Source organism: Aquarana catesbeiana, linkage group LG03, assembly GCF_042186555.1.
Source record: "Aquarana catesbeiana isolate 2022-GZ linkage group LG03, ASM4218655v1, whole genome shotgun sequence".
NCBI lineage: Eukaryota > Metazoa > Chordata > Amphibia > Anura > Ranidae > Aquarana > Aquarana catesbeiana.
The window spans coordinates 228,472,203-228,492,287 of record NC_133326.1 but is presented as its reverse complement, the minus strand read 5'-3'; the positions used below and the strand labels follow the sequence as shown (position 1 = coordinate 228,492,287).

Sequence of the window (20,085 nt, the reverse complement as noted above, 5' to 3'; positions counted from 1 at the left end):
GGTTCTCCATTATAAAACTAGAAATATGGTCTTTAACAATGTAAGTCAAGCTTATGATTCATATCATCTACTTACATTTTCTTTTCTTCCACAGTATCTTCTTGAAATGAAGAGTTTAATATTACCCCCTGAACATATTCTGAAGAGAGGGGACAGTGAAGCAATAGCATATGCTTTCTTTCACCTTCAACACTGGAAAAGGGTAGAGGGAGCCTTAAACCTCTTACATTGTACGTGGGAAGGGAGTAAGTATTTTTCTTTTTCCTAGAACATATTGAATAGAGAATGGTGGAGCAATGCTGGCATCTTCTATCATCTGTTCTCTTATATGAACTCCATTGTACAGATCTCTGTAAATATGGTATTATTTCCGTGTGGAGCTAAACAAACATTACTAGACCTCTTATGCCCTAGATTTTGGGAGCATGGAGCCTCTGACTCAGACACAGCATTCTCTTGCATAGCATGCTGTTTCATGGGTGAGACTAAGACAGCCGCTGGACTTCATTCATTGTTCCATAAAATGGTGCATGGGAGCATCCATTTCAACCACTATTTTGAATGTTTTATTGCTTGAAGGCATTTTAAACCTTCCTACCGGCATCTTGTGGTTTTTCACCTGCATAAAATGTGCATTGAGAACTGAAACTTCCTGTGAAGAAATGACATATCACAGTCTCTGGGTCATTAAGTCTACTGTTCTGCATGTGAAAGCTGCATAGTAATTGGATCTGACAGATACATGCAGGCAGAGCAAATAAGGTAAGAAGTATGTTTTAATTACATTAGTACACCCACATTTGTGATGCAACACAAAGCACATGGTGATGCATGGATTGGACATTGCATGATCTGGAGCAAGAAGTTGCCTGTCCCTTTAGTGAATAGGAAAAAGCTAGGTGAATGAATACATGGACATAGGGGAATCAATCAATCATGACACTACACATTGGAGCCACATATGGTGCACATCATTACAAGGTAAGGTAAATAAATGACACGGGGAAATAACTACACAAATAGCTAGTCAAAACAATGAAAACATTTGAAAGTGTACGATGCTTTTAAAGCTGGTGATCAAATAAAATTGTGCATGGCAGGTGCAGTAAATTAAACCATATTGTGATGACATGCTCCAAGGTTGCCACCTATATGGCCAGTAGTAGCCTGTGCTAGCATATAACTAGCAAGAGCTGATCACATGTCTATTGAAGCTAAGCAACCTAGCCTCTAGACTTTAGAATTGTTTATGCAATTGTCATGCTAACAGGAATTAGTTGGCATATTGGGCTATTTTCTTTTTTGTTTAATCAATTTTTTTGATTTTTGAAAAGCTAAAAAGCTGAACAGATTCCAAGTGAGCTAGCCCTCTCAGGGGAGGTCACTTGTAGAAAGAATACATATACCCTTACAATGAACAACACACTGTACCTAACATAGTGGCTCATGTACTAGCCCATGTCCTTGTGAGATGTGTAGCAGAGCATCTTCTCATATCAGGGGTCATAGCAACTAAAAACTGGGGGAGTTCACATAGCCTTTTAGGAATCAGAGACAAACCTCAGGGGGCATAATCCAACATTATTTAATGTTTCTGAATTAACTTATATGTCTTTGGTGTTCCACTTAAGGAAACCAGGTGGCATCTTCAGCTTTCTCCACTAAACTTTGCACCAAGATAATGTTATTTAATCTGTAAAGGAGGCATGTTGTAACTTCCAGTTAAAAAGAAAGCAAATCTGCTTAAAGCGGGGGTCCACCTATCTATCATTTTTTATTTATTTATTTTTTTTTTTTGAGTTCATTCACAAACTTTTCTTCTCAGCATTACATACTCACATATTGTGTGTAATATGTCCGCCTGTGTCAGATTTCGTCGGAAACAATAACTTATATTATTCACTGCAGGCGGTTTCCATCTTCATTGTGGGCATTTGAAGCCCACAAGCATTTATTTCCTGGATGTGGTGAATGCTGTGCTCCCAGCATTCACCGCTCGTTCCCGCACATGCTCAGTGGCATCCTGGGAAGCCTGAGACTAGCTCCCAGGAGTCTGGGAGAGGCTAGAAACACGCCTACTCCCACGGGAGGAGAATCAGGAAGTGCAAAGAAGAATAGAAAAATAAAAGGTAATTACGGCGATTTCAATTTTTTTAAACGGCATGTCAGCATCTAGGCAAGGAAGAGAATACATACAGATATTGTTCAAAATTTGGGTGGAACTCCACTTTAAATCTATACTCTTATTGCAGTGCACGTGGAAAAGGCAAACACAGGGTGCTGGAGTAAGGAAACCATCTGAAGTAACACTTTATTGAATATAGTACACTTACATATCAGATGTATGAAGACTGGCATGTAGAAATCCAAGCTGACAAGTAACACACCCCAAGGATGATAAATGGATGTAGCTAGTAAGACACAGCGTTATGCTTGTGGTGTACAAACAGCCGTGCCAGAATTTGGTGGGCAAGCTGGCGGTGTGTACGGCCTGAGTGGAAGGGGGTCCAGCTATCACAATCAGACTGTGACAGCTGTACCTCCTTCCATTGTGGCCGTACATGCCGCCGGTACACCACGAAGCATAGCACTGAGTGTCTTGCGGGCTACATCCATTTGTCATCCTCGGGGTGTGTTACTTGTCCACTTGGATTTCTACATGCCAGTCTTCATACACCTAATATGTAAGTGTGCTATATTCAATAAAGTGTTAATTCTTATGGTTTTCTAACTCCAGCGTCCTGTGTTGCCTTTTGCACATGTATTGAGGTCCATCCCTGATCTGTCAAAAGAGCTGCAGGAGTTTGTTTGGACCTTTTATTAATTTCTATGGCCATCCCCTCAGGACTTTACAATTTTGGATATGGACACAGTTCGCTTTAGGAGCGCTTTGGAAGTCGTGCACACCTCTAGGTGTACATTTGTGTGCAATTTTTTTTATTGTTATTGCAGTTCATGACTGAAAACAATTTTAAAAGTGGTAATAAACCAAAAATGGAATTTATTGCAGCTTACCAAATATTAGATGTGGTGGCTGCATACATTTTTAGGATTTTTTCCTCTGTTTTCACTTGGTGATCTGGCCAGTTAGGCTCGGGTCACACTGGGGCGGCTTCAAAGTCGCCCAACTCTGAAGCTGCCCCGTACAGTGCAACTTCAGCATGATGTGCAAACGAGTTCTGTAATACAAGTCAATGCAAGCCGCTCCGAAGTCACCCCTAAGTAGTGCAGGAACCTTTTTCTAAGTCGGAGCGACGTTAGTTCCATTGCACTGAATGGAGCACGACTTGTCAGGCGGCTAAGTCGCCTGACAAGTCGCCCCAGTGTGAACCGAGCCTAACACACCACCTGTATTATGATGCTTACACTCTGGATGAAGGAGCACAGAAATACCTCTGGACAGCATCATTGTCACTCTGAAGGGAGGGTAGTTTTGAATATACTAACTAGCAGATTTAGATACACTTGCAAGTTGAACACAAACTCCAGCTAACACTTAATTCTAAAAGAAAGAAAAAACTGTTGCAGTAAAAAGCCTTAAAAAAAATGCAGCCATCATATCTAAGAATTGGTAAGCTGCAATATAATTGTTTGATTTTGGGTTTAATACCACTTTAAGTCAAGGCAAAAACCTTCTGTTATTTATGTTTTGAATACAGGGAACAATTCATTTAATTTAAATCATTGTTCAGTCAGGGTTTGTATGATAAACTTAAATACATAGCATAAGAGCAATAGATTGTTCCAGAATGTTTGTTTTATTTTGTTGAATTGGTTTGGCTGAGATTCGTTATGCTTTCTTTATCTTCTAGTTCCACAATTTTACAACTCCTAGCACAGTACAAAGAACAATGATGTGCAGTAACACAGTGTAGTCAGACTAGTGAAAGATGATGACTTTGGTTGCTATAGGTTACTGGGCTTTACACATTGCTTTTTTTTTTTTTTTTTTGGATAAAGGACATTTTATTTAACATGGAATAGCTGAGCCTGCACCAAAAACCTTTTGCAAGTGATAATTTTATATTTTAACAAGAAATTGAAAAACATTAAATGTAGTACTAAAATCCAACATCTGGTGGCAGTGCCATATCGTTCCATGTCGCAGCATAAAAAAAGAAAAAATACATGCAGTAATGGAATTAAACACTTGATGGCAGGTTCGTATCTTGCCAAGGCACAACAGAATGCTGCAAAGTACAAGGGAACATTGCTCCTGTATTATGGGAGTAGGTAATAGTGTTTAATAATTGTATCAGTATTTATAAGAAACCTTTTATTGCGAGAACTGCATATTTTGCAATTGCTGAAGTTCTCCTGACAGTGCAATTTCCTTGGTTTTCATGTTGATCCTCTGACTTCAGTACTGTGCATCACTGCCTAGTATGTTGATCAGGTGTTCTGAATTCACTTGCTGTATTAGTGTACTTGATAAGTCACAGTATTGAAACCATTCAGCATGACAACCTGATGACTAGCATTTTCACTAAGGTCAGCATATGGTAATCTGTTCAGGTGTCTTTTTAAACACTAACTCCATAAAAAACGAAGTTGTGTTCTTGCTGGCAATGTTGTGATTTTTGTGACTCTTGAGGAAACCAATTTCTACATAGAAATCTCAGTAAAGTGCCGCTAGTTTTTAGTGGTGCTTTACCGCTGTTATAGCTGCACTTTTTGGCTGCTAGCGGCCGAGGAAAGGGTTAATAGAGCCCATCTTGCGGTGCTGCTGAAGCGCTTTGCAGGAGCTTCAACAGCATTGCCCATTCATTTCAACGGGCAGGGGTGGTGGAGGAGTGGTGTATATACCGCTCCCGCACTGCCCCAAAGATGCCGCTTGCAGGACTTTTTTTTTCCTGTCCTGCAAGCGCACCGCTCCAGTGTGAAAGCACTCAGGATTTCACACTGAGGAGGCATGAGAGGCGCTTTACAGGCGCTATTAGAAGTCAGAGGTAAAAGGAGAGGTTAAGGAGCACACGGGATGTTATATAGAGGCAGAAAAACAAAGTAAGAAACCATTTTATGAAACCTAGATTACAGGGCCATTAAGTAGTTGATGTGTATGGAATCTTGGTGGAGAGAAAGGATATTGTCCAGTGTCACTTTAAAGCATACATTCACTGAAAATTCTTTTACCTCTTTTTAATTTCCTCACCTCCAGCCTTGTCAGAAATAGCAGATGTGTTTGGATTGGGTACCTTTTCTCCATGGCCACAGCCCCCTGAAATCACGTCACACGTTACAGGAGGCTGTAGAATATGTCTCACTATAGGCTGTGGCCTGTGCATGCGCGGCAGGGGAGCCAACTGTGAGACATCAAGGAGTCGCAGCCAGCTCCCAAAAGCAAGATGAGTTGAAGCTCTGGGGAGAATCTGCTGCATAGAAGACAGTGTTAGACTGTAGGGGCTGGTTAGTCCCTTTTTATAAAAGTCAGCAACTTACAAACACTGTAGCTGCTGACTTTCCCATTTCCTGCTAAAGTTCCTATTTAAGTTAAGAACATTAAAACACCTTAAAAACATTATTTATGTAATCTTCAGTAGATCTCTTTAACATGTAAATTCAATAAAACACATTGAAAGACTTCACATACCTTTTGAATAACTTTGGTCTTTTTCCAAAAATGTTAACGATGTGTCTGTTTGGACAAAATGGCGTATTCATTGTAAACATCTACCAAATACTTCACTTTGGTATAATCTATCTGCTGAAGAGCTTTTTCACTGTGTGCTAATGTAAGAAAGCAGTAGATATAGGGGGGATGTTACATTTGCTTCTGGTAATTTTCTGTACTTCAATGTTATAGTGTATTGTATATGTAGATAATGAACAGCAACATGTTTTAGTTTGTAGAGTGATGTTGGCATGCTTCTTTCATTGTATGGTACTGAAAGTGCATCATTGGCCAGTAAGGACACTCTCTTGGACAGGTGGATTACAGTGGAGGAAACTTAGTAATCTAAATTGAGTCCCCGGTAACACATCTTGAGGTACAGGAACTACCTTCCTGGTCACTAAGGGCATTCTCTCAGACACAGGGGATTACATGATGATTAGTAATGGAAAGTTAGATCTGTAAGAAAGTGAAACTGAACCATTGAACGGCAAAAAAACTTTTCTGGCTATCCAAGATAAATGTAAAGTGGTACCTGCTCTTGGGCTGGACTTTTTAACGTGTATCTATGGTCAAAATGTAAAATCATACATCTTAAAGTGAAAAAAAAGCCAAACTATAACTATTCTTAAAAATATTCTCTCCCTCCTCCTCTTACCTATCCTTCCCACTCTGTATAAAAAAAAATGTATATACTTACCTTTTTTTTTTCCCAGTACGGTCATGTGATCAACAATGACTGTGACATCCCCCATAGGCTCCCATGGCCCATCTGTTGTCCGTATTACCTCCCGTCCCCTGCATCACCAACAAAGGGGAGCCGGAGCTGCAAGATCATGTGACCAAAGCAGATAATTACACAGATCTTTTTTTATAGAGGGTATGCAGGATAGGTAGGAGGAGGGAACATGTTTAATAATAGTTATAGTCAGCGTTTCTTCCACTTTAACCCCTTGCAACTCAGGCCAATTCTTGCACTCCATCATATATCCATCATATATCCTAATTCCCACATTTATTACACCAGTCCTTCTCACTCACTTTTATCTGTATGTATGTGTTAGTTAATATACACAATTCTAATATATACGTACATATATTTTTCTACTGTTACAATCTTACCACTATGCTGTGCATAGGCAGTGGTTATGTTATGTTAGTTTATTTCTTGTAGAATTGGTATATTTTAGTATATTTCATACACATGTTGTATATATACACATTCTGTATATTTATTGTCTCATATACATAATTTATTATTATTATTTTTTCATATCAATCCGTAAGACTATATTTAAATGTTACTTAGATGTTCCAGATATCGACCTCCAGACATGCGCCATGGGTTCTTGCGAGTCTGGTTTATCTATTCTCCTTCCCCTTTGCCCCCCCCACCTTCTTTTTTCCTCCCCCCCCCTTACCCTTCTCTTTTCCTCTGCTATGGTATTTTCCACCACTCTGTTTTCCCTCTTTCTCCATTTCCCCTTCCCCCTCCCCCTTTTTTTCCATTCCTTGGTCACACACTTTTCACTTCTCCATGGTGACACTTATAGCCCCCTTCTGTTTTCATCCTTTCGTGTCACTGATCACATTCAATAGTATTGGGCTTTGCATATCTCTTGTCCCCCGCCTTTTCCCCTCCTTTCCCCGCTCCGGTTCCCTCCCCCATTCCCTATTAAACGTCCCTGCATGGTGATTAGACTTGTCTGTTGAGAAAGGGGCGCGGCTTGCTAACCATCCAAGCGCGCATGCCCAAGAAACGCGTCCACCACTGATGACGTCATCCCCCTGCAGCCAGCAGTCTCGTGTGTTACAAGCCTCGCTCTGAGGCCGCTCCTCCATTGTTTGAAGCCGGCTTATCACATCCGGAAGAGCTGTCACTACATCCACCGCAGAGACTGTCCACAGGCACAGGATTGGGAGCGCCATCCATGACTTGTATTACCATGCCTGTTTTTATTGCTACAATGTGAGTTTATCTACATTTTATTAAAGCATTTTATACTTATAAAAACGACTGCACCCAGAGGCGCCTCTCCATTTGTTGCAATTCTTGCACTCCGCTCCTACATGTAAAAATCATCATTTCTTTATCGTACATTACCGGACGCAGAGCCATAGTAGTTACTATATGGGTTATAGGCCACCTTCAGGTGATGGACACTGACATACCCTAAGACAAGAAGTCCACTCCCTATATAACCCCTCCCACTACTGGGAGTACCTCAGTTTTTTCGCCAGTGTCTTAGGTGTTGGTCACGAGTAAAGATGTGCTATGCTGAGCTCCACTGGAATATTCCTTGCTGGGACAGGCTATGCAACTGGATTGATTCAAAGTGTCTTTTCAGGCCGAATTGAATGGTACTCAGGCCTCGTTGCGGAAGAAACGAGGTTTATCCCGTAACGCTTCTCTTTTTAGAGAGCTGGACCCCGGGATCCAGTGCTTTTGGTTTTTTCAGCCATAAAGTTTCCTGGTGGGGTGTTTTATGGGTCCAGGAGCGTGAATCCCCCGATAAAAAGGGGCCCCAGCTCCTGAAGATTTTTTAACGGAGCCCACCGTGAGGGGTGAAGATTGGGTCTGTTTTACCACAGAATCCCTGCGGCTGGAAAGGTAAGTGGAGATTTCTAAGGAATTTTAAATTCTCTTATGAATTGTCCCCTTTAAAAAAGTAAATGTTGTCATGCCTAAAAGTCACCACTGGGAGGTGTATAGAGCATGTACCTTGTTATGCTTTCCTCAGATCACGCTGTCTCAGCAGAAGCTGCAGATCTCCCTCCGGCGAGCAGTCCCAGGACTCCGGTAAGGTGTGGGGGGGTGGGCGGATTTTTTCCTAAAAACACCCCCCACCTGGACAGTAGCTCTCCCCCTCTGGATAATCGGCGGATGCCGCTCCATTTCTCACCTCCTGCACGGTGGTTTGTCACAGCCTCCTCGCCCCCACACACGCCGATCCCGTTGGATGGGAAGCTCGAGCAGGAAACACTCTTTTTTTAAAAAGAAGGCGGAGGGGGGGCGGTGGGATATGGGGGCGTGGCTTAGCACGGCGTTGGCATGCGGCAACGTCCAGTGCGGGAGAACTTTTCAAAAGCTCTATTTTACTGTCTGCTACTGTCGGTCGGGGGCATGTAAGTGATGACACAGGCATTCCCTTGACACATTTACTAAAGCACCAGGCTGAGCACTATTAGCAGCGGCAGTTGCTGGACTATTTGCTTAAGCAGTGGGTGCAATTTCTTCTGGTAGTACCTCTGCATTTGTGCATCAGAAGGGGAGGTAGAAACACCCCAAAAAAAGGCTCAAGAGGGACTCCTTCAAGCTCTAAAAAGCCTAAACTCATCTCTACAATGGCATCCTCCCCTGAGAGATCTGAGGTGGCTGGTCAGAGTGAGCCATCGAGGCCGTCAAATGTTGCAAATCTTTCCAACACTGCAGCCCCTGTTTATATTACTGAAGAAGTTTTTTCTGCTGCCATGATAGGTTTGGAAGATAGGTTAGCGGCTTTAATCGCATCCCAGTGTGGGTCAAAATGCGACAGGTCCCCTTCCATTACCCAGAACCCTCAAGCTGAGAATCTCGGGGCGGGAGAAGACTAATTTCTCTCAGGGGACCATGAAGAGGCTGATGACTAGTCTTCTGAGGGGTCAAATGTGGAAGGATCAGCTTCACAATCTGAAAGATTGATGGTGCAATCTCTTACTGAGATGGTCCATTCCACATTTATGCTACCCTTAACTGAGTCAGTTGATAAGCCCACTTCTTGTTTGGGTTCGCTAAAGCCTCCTCTAGCCGTGCATGTCTTTCCTGTCCATTCCTTGCTGGAAAAGCTTATGCATTCTGAGTGGGATCAACCCAGATAAACATTTTTTCCCTCCTAAAAACACTTTATACTATGGAGGAGAAATTCACTAAAAAGTGGGAGATACCAGCAATTGACGCTGCTATATCCTCTGTGAATAAAAGTTTGACTTGTCTGATAGAAATGCTCAAATGCTTAAGGATCCAACAGACAAAAAAATGGAATTTCTATTAAAATACACTTTTTCTCTGGCAGGTTCAGTGACTCAGCCTGCGCTGGCAGCAATTAGTGTATGTCAATCCTTGAGAGACCAGTTTAAACAGGTGCTCAAGGTTATTCCTGATCAGCAGGCCCAGGATCTGGCCAAACTACCAGCGGCGTTATGTTTTGCAATAGACGCCATGAGAGATTCCATTCTTCACGCCTCGCGTCTTACGCTTGGGCTGGCGCATATGCGTAGAATCTTATGGTTGAAAAATTGGTCAGCCAAGACACCCTGCAAAAAGCTCCTGGCTAGTTTTCCTTTTCACGGTGAACGGCTGGATAAATTCATCCAAAGAATTTCTGGTGGAAAGGGTACTCTTTTGCCAGTTAGGAAGAGGAGTAAACATGTTTCATTTAAACAAGCTCCTTCTCCAGTGCCAGGGGCATCAGCCTCCAGGCAGTCACGACGGCCTCCGCCATCAGGTTCAAGAGGTAAACCTCAGGGTCAACCCCAGGGACAAAAGAAATCCTGGGGGAGGAAACCTACAAAACAAAATACTAAAGCCTCCTTATTAAGGGGTGCCCCCGCTCGCTCGAGTGGGGGGAAGACTTCTGCAGTTCTCAAGGATCTGGCAGGAAGAGTGTCCAGACAAATGGGTGACTTCTTCAATAGCTCTAGTGTACAAGCTAGAGTTCCGAGAGTCCCCGTCGCCTCGCTTTCTCAGATCAAACATTCCCAAGGATCCAGAGAAAAAAAGTCTTCAAGCACCGTCTTTTGTCGCAAAAAGTGATCTCGGTGGTCCCCATGCAGGAGCAGGGATTGGGGTTTTATTCAAACCTTTTCACGGTGCCAAAACCAAATGGAGATGTCAGACCCATTCTGGATTTCAAAGATCTAAACCGGTTTCTGAATATCCGCTCTTTCCACATGGGGTCAATCCGATCAGTAGTCTCCATCCTACTGATCTTTAATCTTCATTTTCATTTTTGTAGCTCTGCCTTTCGGCCTAGCTACTGCACCTTGAGTGTTTACAAATGTCCTGGCTTTTCCTCTAGCCAGATTAAAGTGGATGTAAACCCAATGTCATCCTTTCTAAACTACTACCATAAGGGTTTTCTAGAAGGATTTACATGCCTCCTGCATGTATCTTTACCTGTCAAATGTCTCCCCTCTGTCTGTTATGAGAACTGACAAACTGCACATTCTGTGGGTGGGTCTGTTGTCTGGAGCTCGGTGGGTGGAGTCGTGATGTCAGTAGACTCCCCGCCCAACTCTATACTCCCCTTGTCAATATGCATTTTCTCCTGTTTATTTCTTACACTGAACTTCTGCTATGATCTCTAACATCCAGTGAAAAGACAGGAAAGTAACCACATGACTTCAGCATGCCAAATCATGCTGAGGTGTGGAACAGCCAATCCTTGCAGAGCTGCTGAAGAAAGGAGGTGGGGGTGGGAATTAAAAAATAATGCATGTCTTAGGCTAGTGCACGAGATATGTAAATCACCTGTCACTCACAGCAAGGGGGAGGATTTGGCAAAGTTTTTCTCAGTTTGTCAAGATTTATTGGGGCAAGGCAGGGGCAAGGCGCAGACATCATGTCCTGAGTGGCTGTCACGAGTGATGCACAGTTTCACCGACACAGTTATCAATTCTGATCATGTCTTCTTTGCTCTTTTACAATTGTCTCCTATCCATCTGTACATCTCTACTGAACTGACTTTGCTGTTACATATTTTTTGGTAATTGTCTCCTATCCATCTGTACATCCCTACTGAACTGACTTTGCTGTTACATATTTTTGGTAATTGTCTCCTATCCATCTGTACATCCCTACTGAACTGACTTTGCTGTTACATATTTTTGGTAATTGTCTCCTATCCATCTGTACATCCCTACTAAACTGACTTTGCTGTTACTTATTTTTTGGTAATTGTCTCCTATCCATCTGTACAGCCCTACTGAACTGACTTTACTGTTACTTATTTTTTGGTAATTGTCTCCTGCTGCCATATCTTTAAACTTCCATATTTACTGCTAGCTCTATAACAAACACACTGCAATAGCAATATTACTGGTGATTGATTCTCAACTCCATATGGCTTGAGTGATCAAGAGAGATAATTAGCTTTACGACCCTAGCCTGTGTCTGTAGCTGGTCTGGCACTGGCCATCTCCTCCCCATATTCAGGTGTCTCACATCAGACCCAATAATGACCAACTGAGAAATGCATCCCAGCTTAGTCTCCCTATAAATTTATGGCAGCTTATGGGGTGGCGCAGACAGGGGCAAGGCGCAGACATCGTGGCTCTGTCCTGAGTGGCTCTGTCCTGAGTGGCTCTGTCACGAGCGATGCGCAGTTTCACCGACGCAGTTTAACAAAAGCAGGATAACTAAAGCTGCATGAACAAGAACTCTGCTCCACTCTGCAAGACGACAAGCAAACCAGCTTTGAATTTTATTTTATATTAGGTTAGTTTCCCACTCTCTATCCACTAACATGCTCCTTATTCTCATCCTTCTCACATTGGTGTCTTCTATCCTCAAATTATCTTTACTCTACCCTTCCTCTCTTCCATGCAGCATGCACATATCACCCTCACTCCTACCCTCTCCCTACTATGGCACCCATCATCTCCTGCATTTGCTGCACCCACATGCTGACATAAACATGACATGCTCATGCACATCCCACTCCCACCTTGCCTTCCTTGCCCTCCTCCTCCTAGTCTCAGGTGACATTTCTCCTAATCCTGGTCTGCCATTTTCCAGATGCAAGCCACATATCCAATACCCCTCCCCCTCTGGCAACCACCGCAATCCACTCAGTTTAATTTCTATCCCCCGGTTTCTTCAAAGCACCCCACCAATCTCATGCACCCTTTGGAACGCCCGCTCCATCTGTAACAAACTAACATCTGTACATGACCTCTTCATCTCTCATGGCTTTAACATACTCGCCATAACAGAAACCTGGCTTCAAAATTTTGACTCAGCTTCTCCTGCTGCCCTCTCCCATGGTGGTCTCCATTGGACTCACTCCCCCAGACCCAACAGACAGAAAGGAGGTGAAGTTGGCTTCCTTCTATCCCCACAAAGCACCTTCCACGTCCTTCCTGTCCCTCCCTCTCTATCCCTCTCTTCTTTCGAGATGCACTGTATTAGTCTGTTTTCTCCCATTTCTCTGAGGATTGCAGCAATTTATAGGCCTCCAGGACCGGTATCGCGCTTTCTTGATGACTTTGCTGCCTGGCTACCCTACTTTCTCTCCTCTGAAATACCCACCATTATTCTTGGTGACTTTAACATTCCTGTCAATGTTAACAGCCCAACTACAGCTAAACTTCTCGACTTAACCTCATCTTTTGACCTAACCCAATGGACACATACTTCCACTCACTCCAATGGTAATACCCTTGACCTTGTATTCTCCCATCTCTGGAACCCTGGCAACCTCACCCACACCCCCTTTCCTCTATCTGATCACAACCTCATTACTTTCACTGTATCCTTGCCTCCAACCACCCATCCCTCCAAGCAGCAAACAATTACTTGTAGAAACCTTTGCCACTTTAACCCTTCTCTTCTCTATTCTGCTACTGACCACCTATATGACATAATCTCTCCCCTGTCCTGTCCTGACCTGGCCACCTCTGTCTACAACAGTTCACTCTCATCATCACTAGATGCACTTGCTCCTCTAACTACACGCAGAATCAGGCCCCGACCGTTACAACCCTGGCAAACTGACAACACTATAAATCTCAAGAGACATTGCCGTGCTCTTGAATGACTGTGGCGTAAAACCAAATGCCTGCAAGACTTCACCCAATATAAATCTGCCCTTCTAAAATACAATTCATGCCTCCATGCTGCCAAACAAGCCTACTTTGTCTCTCTTATTAATTCCTTGTCATCCAGTCCCCGTCGGGTCTTCTCAACCTTTAACTCTCTGCTTCGTCCACCACCCCCTTTACCCACTAACTCACTCACTGCCCAAGAGATTGCCAATCACTTCAAAGACAAGATCGATGCAATTCGTGAGGACATCTCCACTGTGCGTACGTCTTCCCCACCCAACATACCTTGCCTAGCAGCACATTCAACACTCTCCTCTTTTGAATTGGCTACTACGGAAGAGGTTACAAAAATTTTCTCGGATGCCCACCTAACCAATTGTCCCTTGGATCCTGTTCCCTCACAACTACTACGGTCGTCCTCCTCTTCTATCCTATGCTCCCTCACCCACATCTTCAATCTCTCCTTCTCTAGTGGCATCTTCCCCTCCCCCCTAAAACATGCGAAGATCACTCCCATTCTTAAAAAGCTCTCACTGGGCCCTACCGACCTGAACAACTTAAGACTCATCTCATTGCTCCCATTCAGCTGTAAACTTCTAGAACGCTTAGTCTACAACCATCTTAGCTCCTACCTCAATGAAAATAACCTTCTTGACCCCTTACAGTCTGGCTTTCGCTCGCAGCACTCCACGGAAACTGCCTTACTAAAACTCACTAACGATTTACTAACTGCTAAAACCAACAGCCAGTACTCCATACTCCTACTACTTGACCTCTCTGCAGCCTTTGATACTGTTGACCAGCCGCTCCTTCTCCATAAACTACATTCCCTTGGCCTCCGAGATTCTGCTCTATCCTGGTTCTCTGCCTATTTATCACAGCGCTCCTTCAGTGTCACCTACAACTCTGTCTCCTCCTCTCCATTGCCCCTTTCTGTGGGGGTCCCCCAAGGCTCGGTTCTTGGACCCCTTCTCTTTTCTATCTACACCTCCTCCCTTGGTCACTTAATAACTGCCCACGGCTTCAATACCACTTATATGCTGATGACACCCAAATCTATCTGTCTACTCCTCACCTCACTCCTTCAGTCTCCTCTTGCATTACTAACTGACATATCAGCATGGATATCGCACCACTTCCTTAAACTAAATCTCTCTAAAACTGAGCTATTAATATTCCCCCCCGCCCGTGCCCCCCTCCATGACTTTTCCATTAAAATCAACAATGCAATCATCAGTCCCTCCCTTCACGCCAGGGTACTAGGTGTAATCCTAGACTCTGACTTGTCATTTCAGCCTCAAATCCAATCGTTGTCAAAAGTTTGTAGAATTCACCTCCGTAACATCTCTAAAATTCGCCCCTTTTTAACAAATGAAACCACCAAGCTCCTCATTTACTCCCTTGTTATCTCTCGCCTTGACTATTCCCCACAGTTACAACCTTTTGTACCACCTGCCCCACCCTATTAGATTGTAAGCTCTTCTGAGCAGGGCCCTCTTAATCCTCTTGTATTTTATTGTATTATAACTGTATTGTCTCCCTTTTATATTGTAAAGCGCTGCGTAAACTGTTGGCGCTATATAAATCCTGAATAATAATAATAATTTATTTCACTGAACAATAAAAGAGGATTGCTCAGAGCTGGATTAACTCTTTGTGGCAAGACTGGGCTCAAATGATAGGAAATCTTATACGCTACATTATGACATAAAAAAAAAGAAATTTTCGGGTTTACATCTACTTTAAGGGCCCAAGGTATAACGATTTTAGCGTTTCTAGACGATCTACTTTTGATAAACCAGTCGGTAGCCTGCTTAGACCAAAGCATGACCACCACAGTTAGCTACCTGGATTACCTAGGTTGGATTCTCAACCTAGAGAAATCCTCCTTAAAACCATCAAGGAGACAATACTTGGGTCTGATCATAGATACAGCCCAGAAAAAGGTATTCTTCCCCCAGGCAAAGATCAGTGCCATAAAGGTAACTGATTCAGGTGGTCAAGGCAAACAAGAATCCTTCCATTCGACTTAGCATGAGGTTGTTGAGAAGGATGGTGGCTTCATTTCAGGCTGTTCCTTATGCTCAGTTTCATTCAAGGCTACTGAAAAACAATTTCTTGGCTTGGTACAAGAAGGTCCAAGAGCTAGATTTCCCAATGCGTCTGCCTCCAAGGGTGCGCCGGAGCCTTAGTTGGTGGTTAATAACCATGAATCTGCAGAAGGGAAAATCCTTCCTACCAGTTACCTGGAAGGTGGTAACAGATGCCAGCCTTTCAGGTTGGGGAGCAGTCCCGGAAGAGGTAACTGTCCAAGGGAAATGGTCCAGATCAGAAATTACCTTATCCATCAACATTCTAGAGAATCGGGCAGCACGCTTGACCCTCTGGGCCTGGATGATCAGGTTGTGGAATTGTCCTGTCAGGATCCAATCTGACAATGCCACAGCAGTGGCCTATATCAATCACCAAGGGGGCACGAGTCGTGCGGCCCAGATAGAGGTGAATCATAGCCTAACTTGGGCAGAAAACAATGTACCTTGCCTATCGGCAGTCTTCATTCCAGGAATAGAAAATTGAGTCGCCAGCAGTTGTTCCCGGGAGAGTGGGCCCTTCGCCCTGATGTATTCCTGGCAATATGCTGGAGATGGGGGATCCCGGACATAGATCTGTTTGCGTCCAGGTTCAACAAAAAGATCGACTACTTTGTATCAAGAACAAGGGATCCACTAGCATGCGGAACAGATGCCGTGGTGTTCCTGTGGAATCAGTTCTCACTGATTTATGCATTCCCTCCTATTCTGCTGCTTCCGCGTTTTCTTTGCAGGGTCAAGCAGGAAGGGAAGCCGGTGATTCTTGTGGCTCCAGCATGGCCCAGAAGATCCTTGTATGCAGAGATCATAAGAATGGCGGTAGGGGAACCATGGACCCTACCACCATGTCCAGACCTTCTCTTGCAAGGTCCGGTATTCCATCCTACCTTATAAACGCTAAGTTTAACGGTTTGGCTATTGAGACCCACATTTTGAAGAAGCGTGGGCTATCGGGTTCTGTGATATCTACTTTGATTAATGCAAGGAAACCGGCCTCCAGAATCAAATATTATAGAGTCTGGAAGGCATATGTCTCCTGGTGTGAATCCAGGGGTTGGCACCCCAGGAAGTATGTCATTGGCAGAATCTTTGACTTTCTCCTGTGGGGTTAGAGATGAAACTGACCTTGAGTACTATCAAAGGCCAGGTCTCGGCGTTATCAGTATTGTTTCAACGACCACTTGCTTCACATTCTTTGGTTTGTGGTTTTATTTAGGGGGTAACACGGCTTAATCCTCTGGTTAGGTCACCCCTGAACCCTTGGGACTTGAATTTAGTCCTGTCAGCATTGCAGAAACAGCCTTTTGAGCCGTCCTTCTGACAATGAAACAAATTTTTCTGGTAGCCATATCTTCTGCAAGAAGGGTATCGGAGTTGGCTGCTCTTTCTTGTAAAGAGCCATATTTAATTATTCACAAGGATAAGGTAGTATTGCATCCTCATCCTAATTTTCTGCCGATGGTAGTGTCAGGTTTTCATTTAAACCAGGATATTATTCTGCCTTCATTCTTTCCAGAACCCTGTTCTACGGAAGAGATATCACTACATTCTCTGGATGTGGTGAGAGCAGTCAAAGTCTACTTGAAGGCGACTGCTCAGATTCGAAAAACAGATGTTTCCATTTGTGTTGCCTCAAGGTCCTAAAAAAAGCGGTCAGGACCCAGGTCCCCAAACACTTTTTATGACAATACCATGCATATAAGCCTTTAAAATTTTAGCACTTTTGATTTCTCCCATAGACTTTTAAAAGGGGGGTTCCGCGGCTTTCGAATTTGCTGCGAACGCCCCAAATTGTTCGCTGTTCGTCGAACTTGCGCACAGCCGATGTTCGAGTCGAACTCGAAGCTCATCCCTATTCCAAGTATAGGAAGTAGCCAGATAAACTTGAACCATTTGTCAGAAGAAAAAAAACTGTGTATGAATGTTTTTGTGGTCATAAAAAGATCTGCAAATCCTAAGGTAGGTCATAGACGGGGAATATTTCTTCGGTTGCCAGAAAAAAATTTGCATGATTCCCCCATCAACACAAATGGTGCTGACAGGGGAATCCCTCCTGCCAAGCAATTGTCTTGTGTATGGCAGGCCTAGGGCTTTGATATCCTCTTATATAAAATAATTTTGTAACTGGTTAATTAAGAGAAAGGAACTAATCTCTAGAATTAGAGTATGATGTTCCATGATTCTTGGCAGTTGAGAAGGAGATCACAAAGAACATGAGAAAGATGTAAATCTTCATAATAATCCCCCTATCCAAACATAACAGATACCGATCTGCCAATTAAGAAGAATATAAATATTGCCCATAGCAATTAGATTCTTTCTTTTTATTTTCTTAACCTATGATGTCACTGACATCAAAAGCTTAGAGTCTTGTAAAGTAAAACTTTATTTTGCCTCCAGCATTTATTCATGAGGCCCAGGTTGTCTTGAAGTCAGCCAGGCTTCTTTTATAAGCATCAAGAACAGGAGTTCTGCTCATCGACCCCTTCATGAAGTTCCTGATTATTCATCAATTTCCAAACATTTATTATATGAGCATTTTTTTAACACGATTTTAAATAATAGCATTAGATCTTGTATAATAATAATCTTGTAAAATGCGTATACACTTACTTTTGGTATCAGCAGCTGCCATTATGGTTGTTACAGTGCTGAATTTTTAGTAAAGGTACAACAGTCGGTTCTTTAATTGGCCAGTAAGGTGGGTCTACTCACTGGCTCTCCAGCAGAGTTTTAGGTGGGTGTATACTCGCTGGCTGTTTGAGGTGGGAAAGTATGCTCAGTAGTAGATGTGAACATGTATGTATATCCTTCCCAAGAAAGGGATAGGGTACAAGGTCACAGACGCACGACACAAAGCATGCTGGTTAACAAGGCCAGAATCAAGATAAGGCTAGTATATACAGTTCAAGGCAGCTCCTGCTAGCAGCAGAAAATCCAACCTTGGGTAACACTGTCTCACCACTAACCACCTCACCTTCAGTACTAGTGGCTAGCATGAAGCTCTAAAAAGACCCCACATTATCACATTTGGGCAAAACTGCCACTGGGTGTTATGGGTAGAATCAATTTGATCAAAATGGTCCTACTACCTAAAGTATACATAACAAAACAGTGTTGCGCTTCCTAAATAACTACCAATAAATCCTTAAATCAGACTAAATGATGAACTTGCAATGTAGCAAGATACTGAGTGCACAATCAAACATTCGTGTTCCCTGACTGGGAATAGTGAACAATACACAATAATGAAATATATGTGTTCCCTAAATGGGAATAATGAACAGTAAACACTACAGATAGTCCACACACTCAAAAAAATGAATTGAATAAAAATAAGAGTCCAAATGCACAAATATAATCCTCAGAGTCTTCTGCACAAAAATGCACAGCACACCACTAGTGCATAAACGTTGAAAAATGCAAGTGCTCTCCTCCACCTCAATATCCTAGCCGCTCACTTCACGTTCTAACCCGTTTCACCAGAAGGTCAGAAAAAGCAGGTTCCCTCTCAGGAATACAAACGAATCAGCTGGTAATGGAGCTCCTATTCCGTTCGTGCTGCCTCCGGCTGATTAGATGGATACCAGCCAGTACAGATTCCCTCAATAAAGTCCGGTGCACATAGGAATAGAAAAGGCAAAATCTAGTGCTCTCTGTAAATCAAAACAGTTTATTTCCTCATTAAAACGTTACTCACAAACGCAGCACTTAAGTAGTGCGGGCTCAGGATGCACAGAAACGAAAAGATGCTTGCGGGATGACGTTGCCACTGCGACTCCTTCCCCCTATACGCGTTATGTCTAATGGGCTATAACACCACCGTGACTTTTCAGTAAAGGGTGAAGACTGGACGTCTCACCGCTGTTTAAATAGACTAATACTCTCTAATCAGGTGCTCTGCATCATCACTCCCTGGTCCGGCCCACCTTGCTGAACCAGGCCTCATGGCACACCATCCGGGCTGACACAGGAAACGGGAAGTGATGAAATCGACACCAATTCACATGGGGACATCTGACAAGCGGAAAATCAATTCTTCCCAAGTCATGTTTTTTCATAGAGAAAAACTTTTGTGTAAGTGACCATTACTAAACCTACTGCTGGCGACACCATCCTATAAGCATCTTGACCACATTTAATATAATAAAATTGCATAAAAAAAACTATAAAAATAATATTATTATAAAATAAAGATATATATATATGTGTGTGTGTATGTATATGTGTATATATATATATATATATGTGTGTGTGTATGTGTGTGTATGTATATATATATATATATATATATATATATATATATATATATAAAATCATGAATAACTAAATTCATAAATTACTGATAAAACAGTTCAAATCGAAGTCCTTGTTCAAACCCCTCGGCCAAAGTACCTTACTTTCATAAATCCTGAAGGATTCCCTTTTGCTGAGTTGTCTGATATAATGACCCCTACTCCAGTGTCTGTCTACCTGTTCTTTACCCCAAAATTGCAGCGAACTGGAATCCTTATTGTATACTAGTGTAAAATGTTTCAGGACACTATTATACCTTTTTTTTAATATTGGCAATATGCTCTC

General features: G+C 42.8%; 1 protein-coding gene across 6 annotated transcripts in view; it reads left to right on the top strand.

Annotated features, from left to right (window-relative positions):
* ST7 (suppression of tumorigenicity 7) overlaps positions 1 to 20,085 on the top strand; it is a 257,764-nt gene that overhangs the window by 221,308 nt on the left and 16,371 nt on the right. For 4 of the 6 annotated variants that reach the window (XM_073619831.1, XM_073619833.1, XM_073619835.1 and 1 more), the window contains one exon: positions 95 to 245. In XM_073619831.1, the coding sequence (XP_073475932.1) occupies positions 95 to 245 (151 nt within the window). The remainder of the gene's footprint in view (positions 1 to 94; positions 246 to 20,085) is intronic. The other 2 variants (XM_073619832.1, XM_073619834.1) reach the window with 1 other exon arrangement.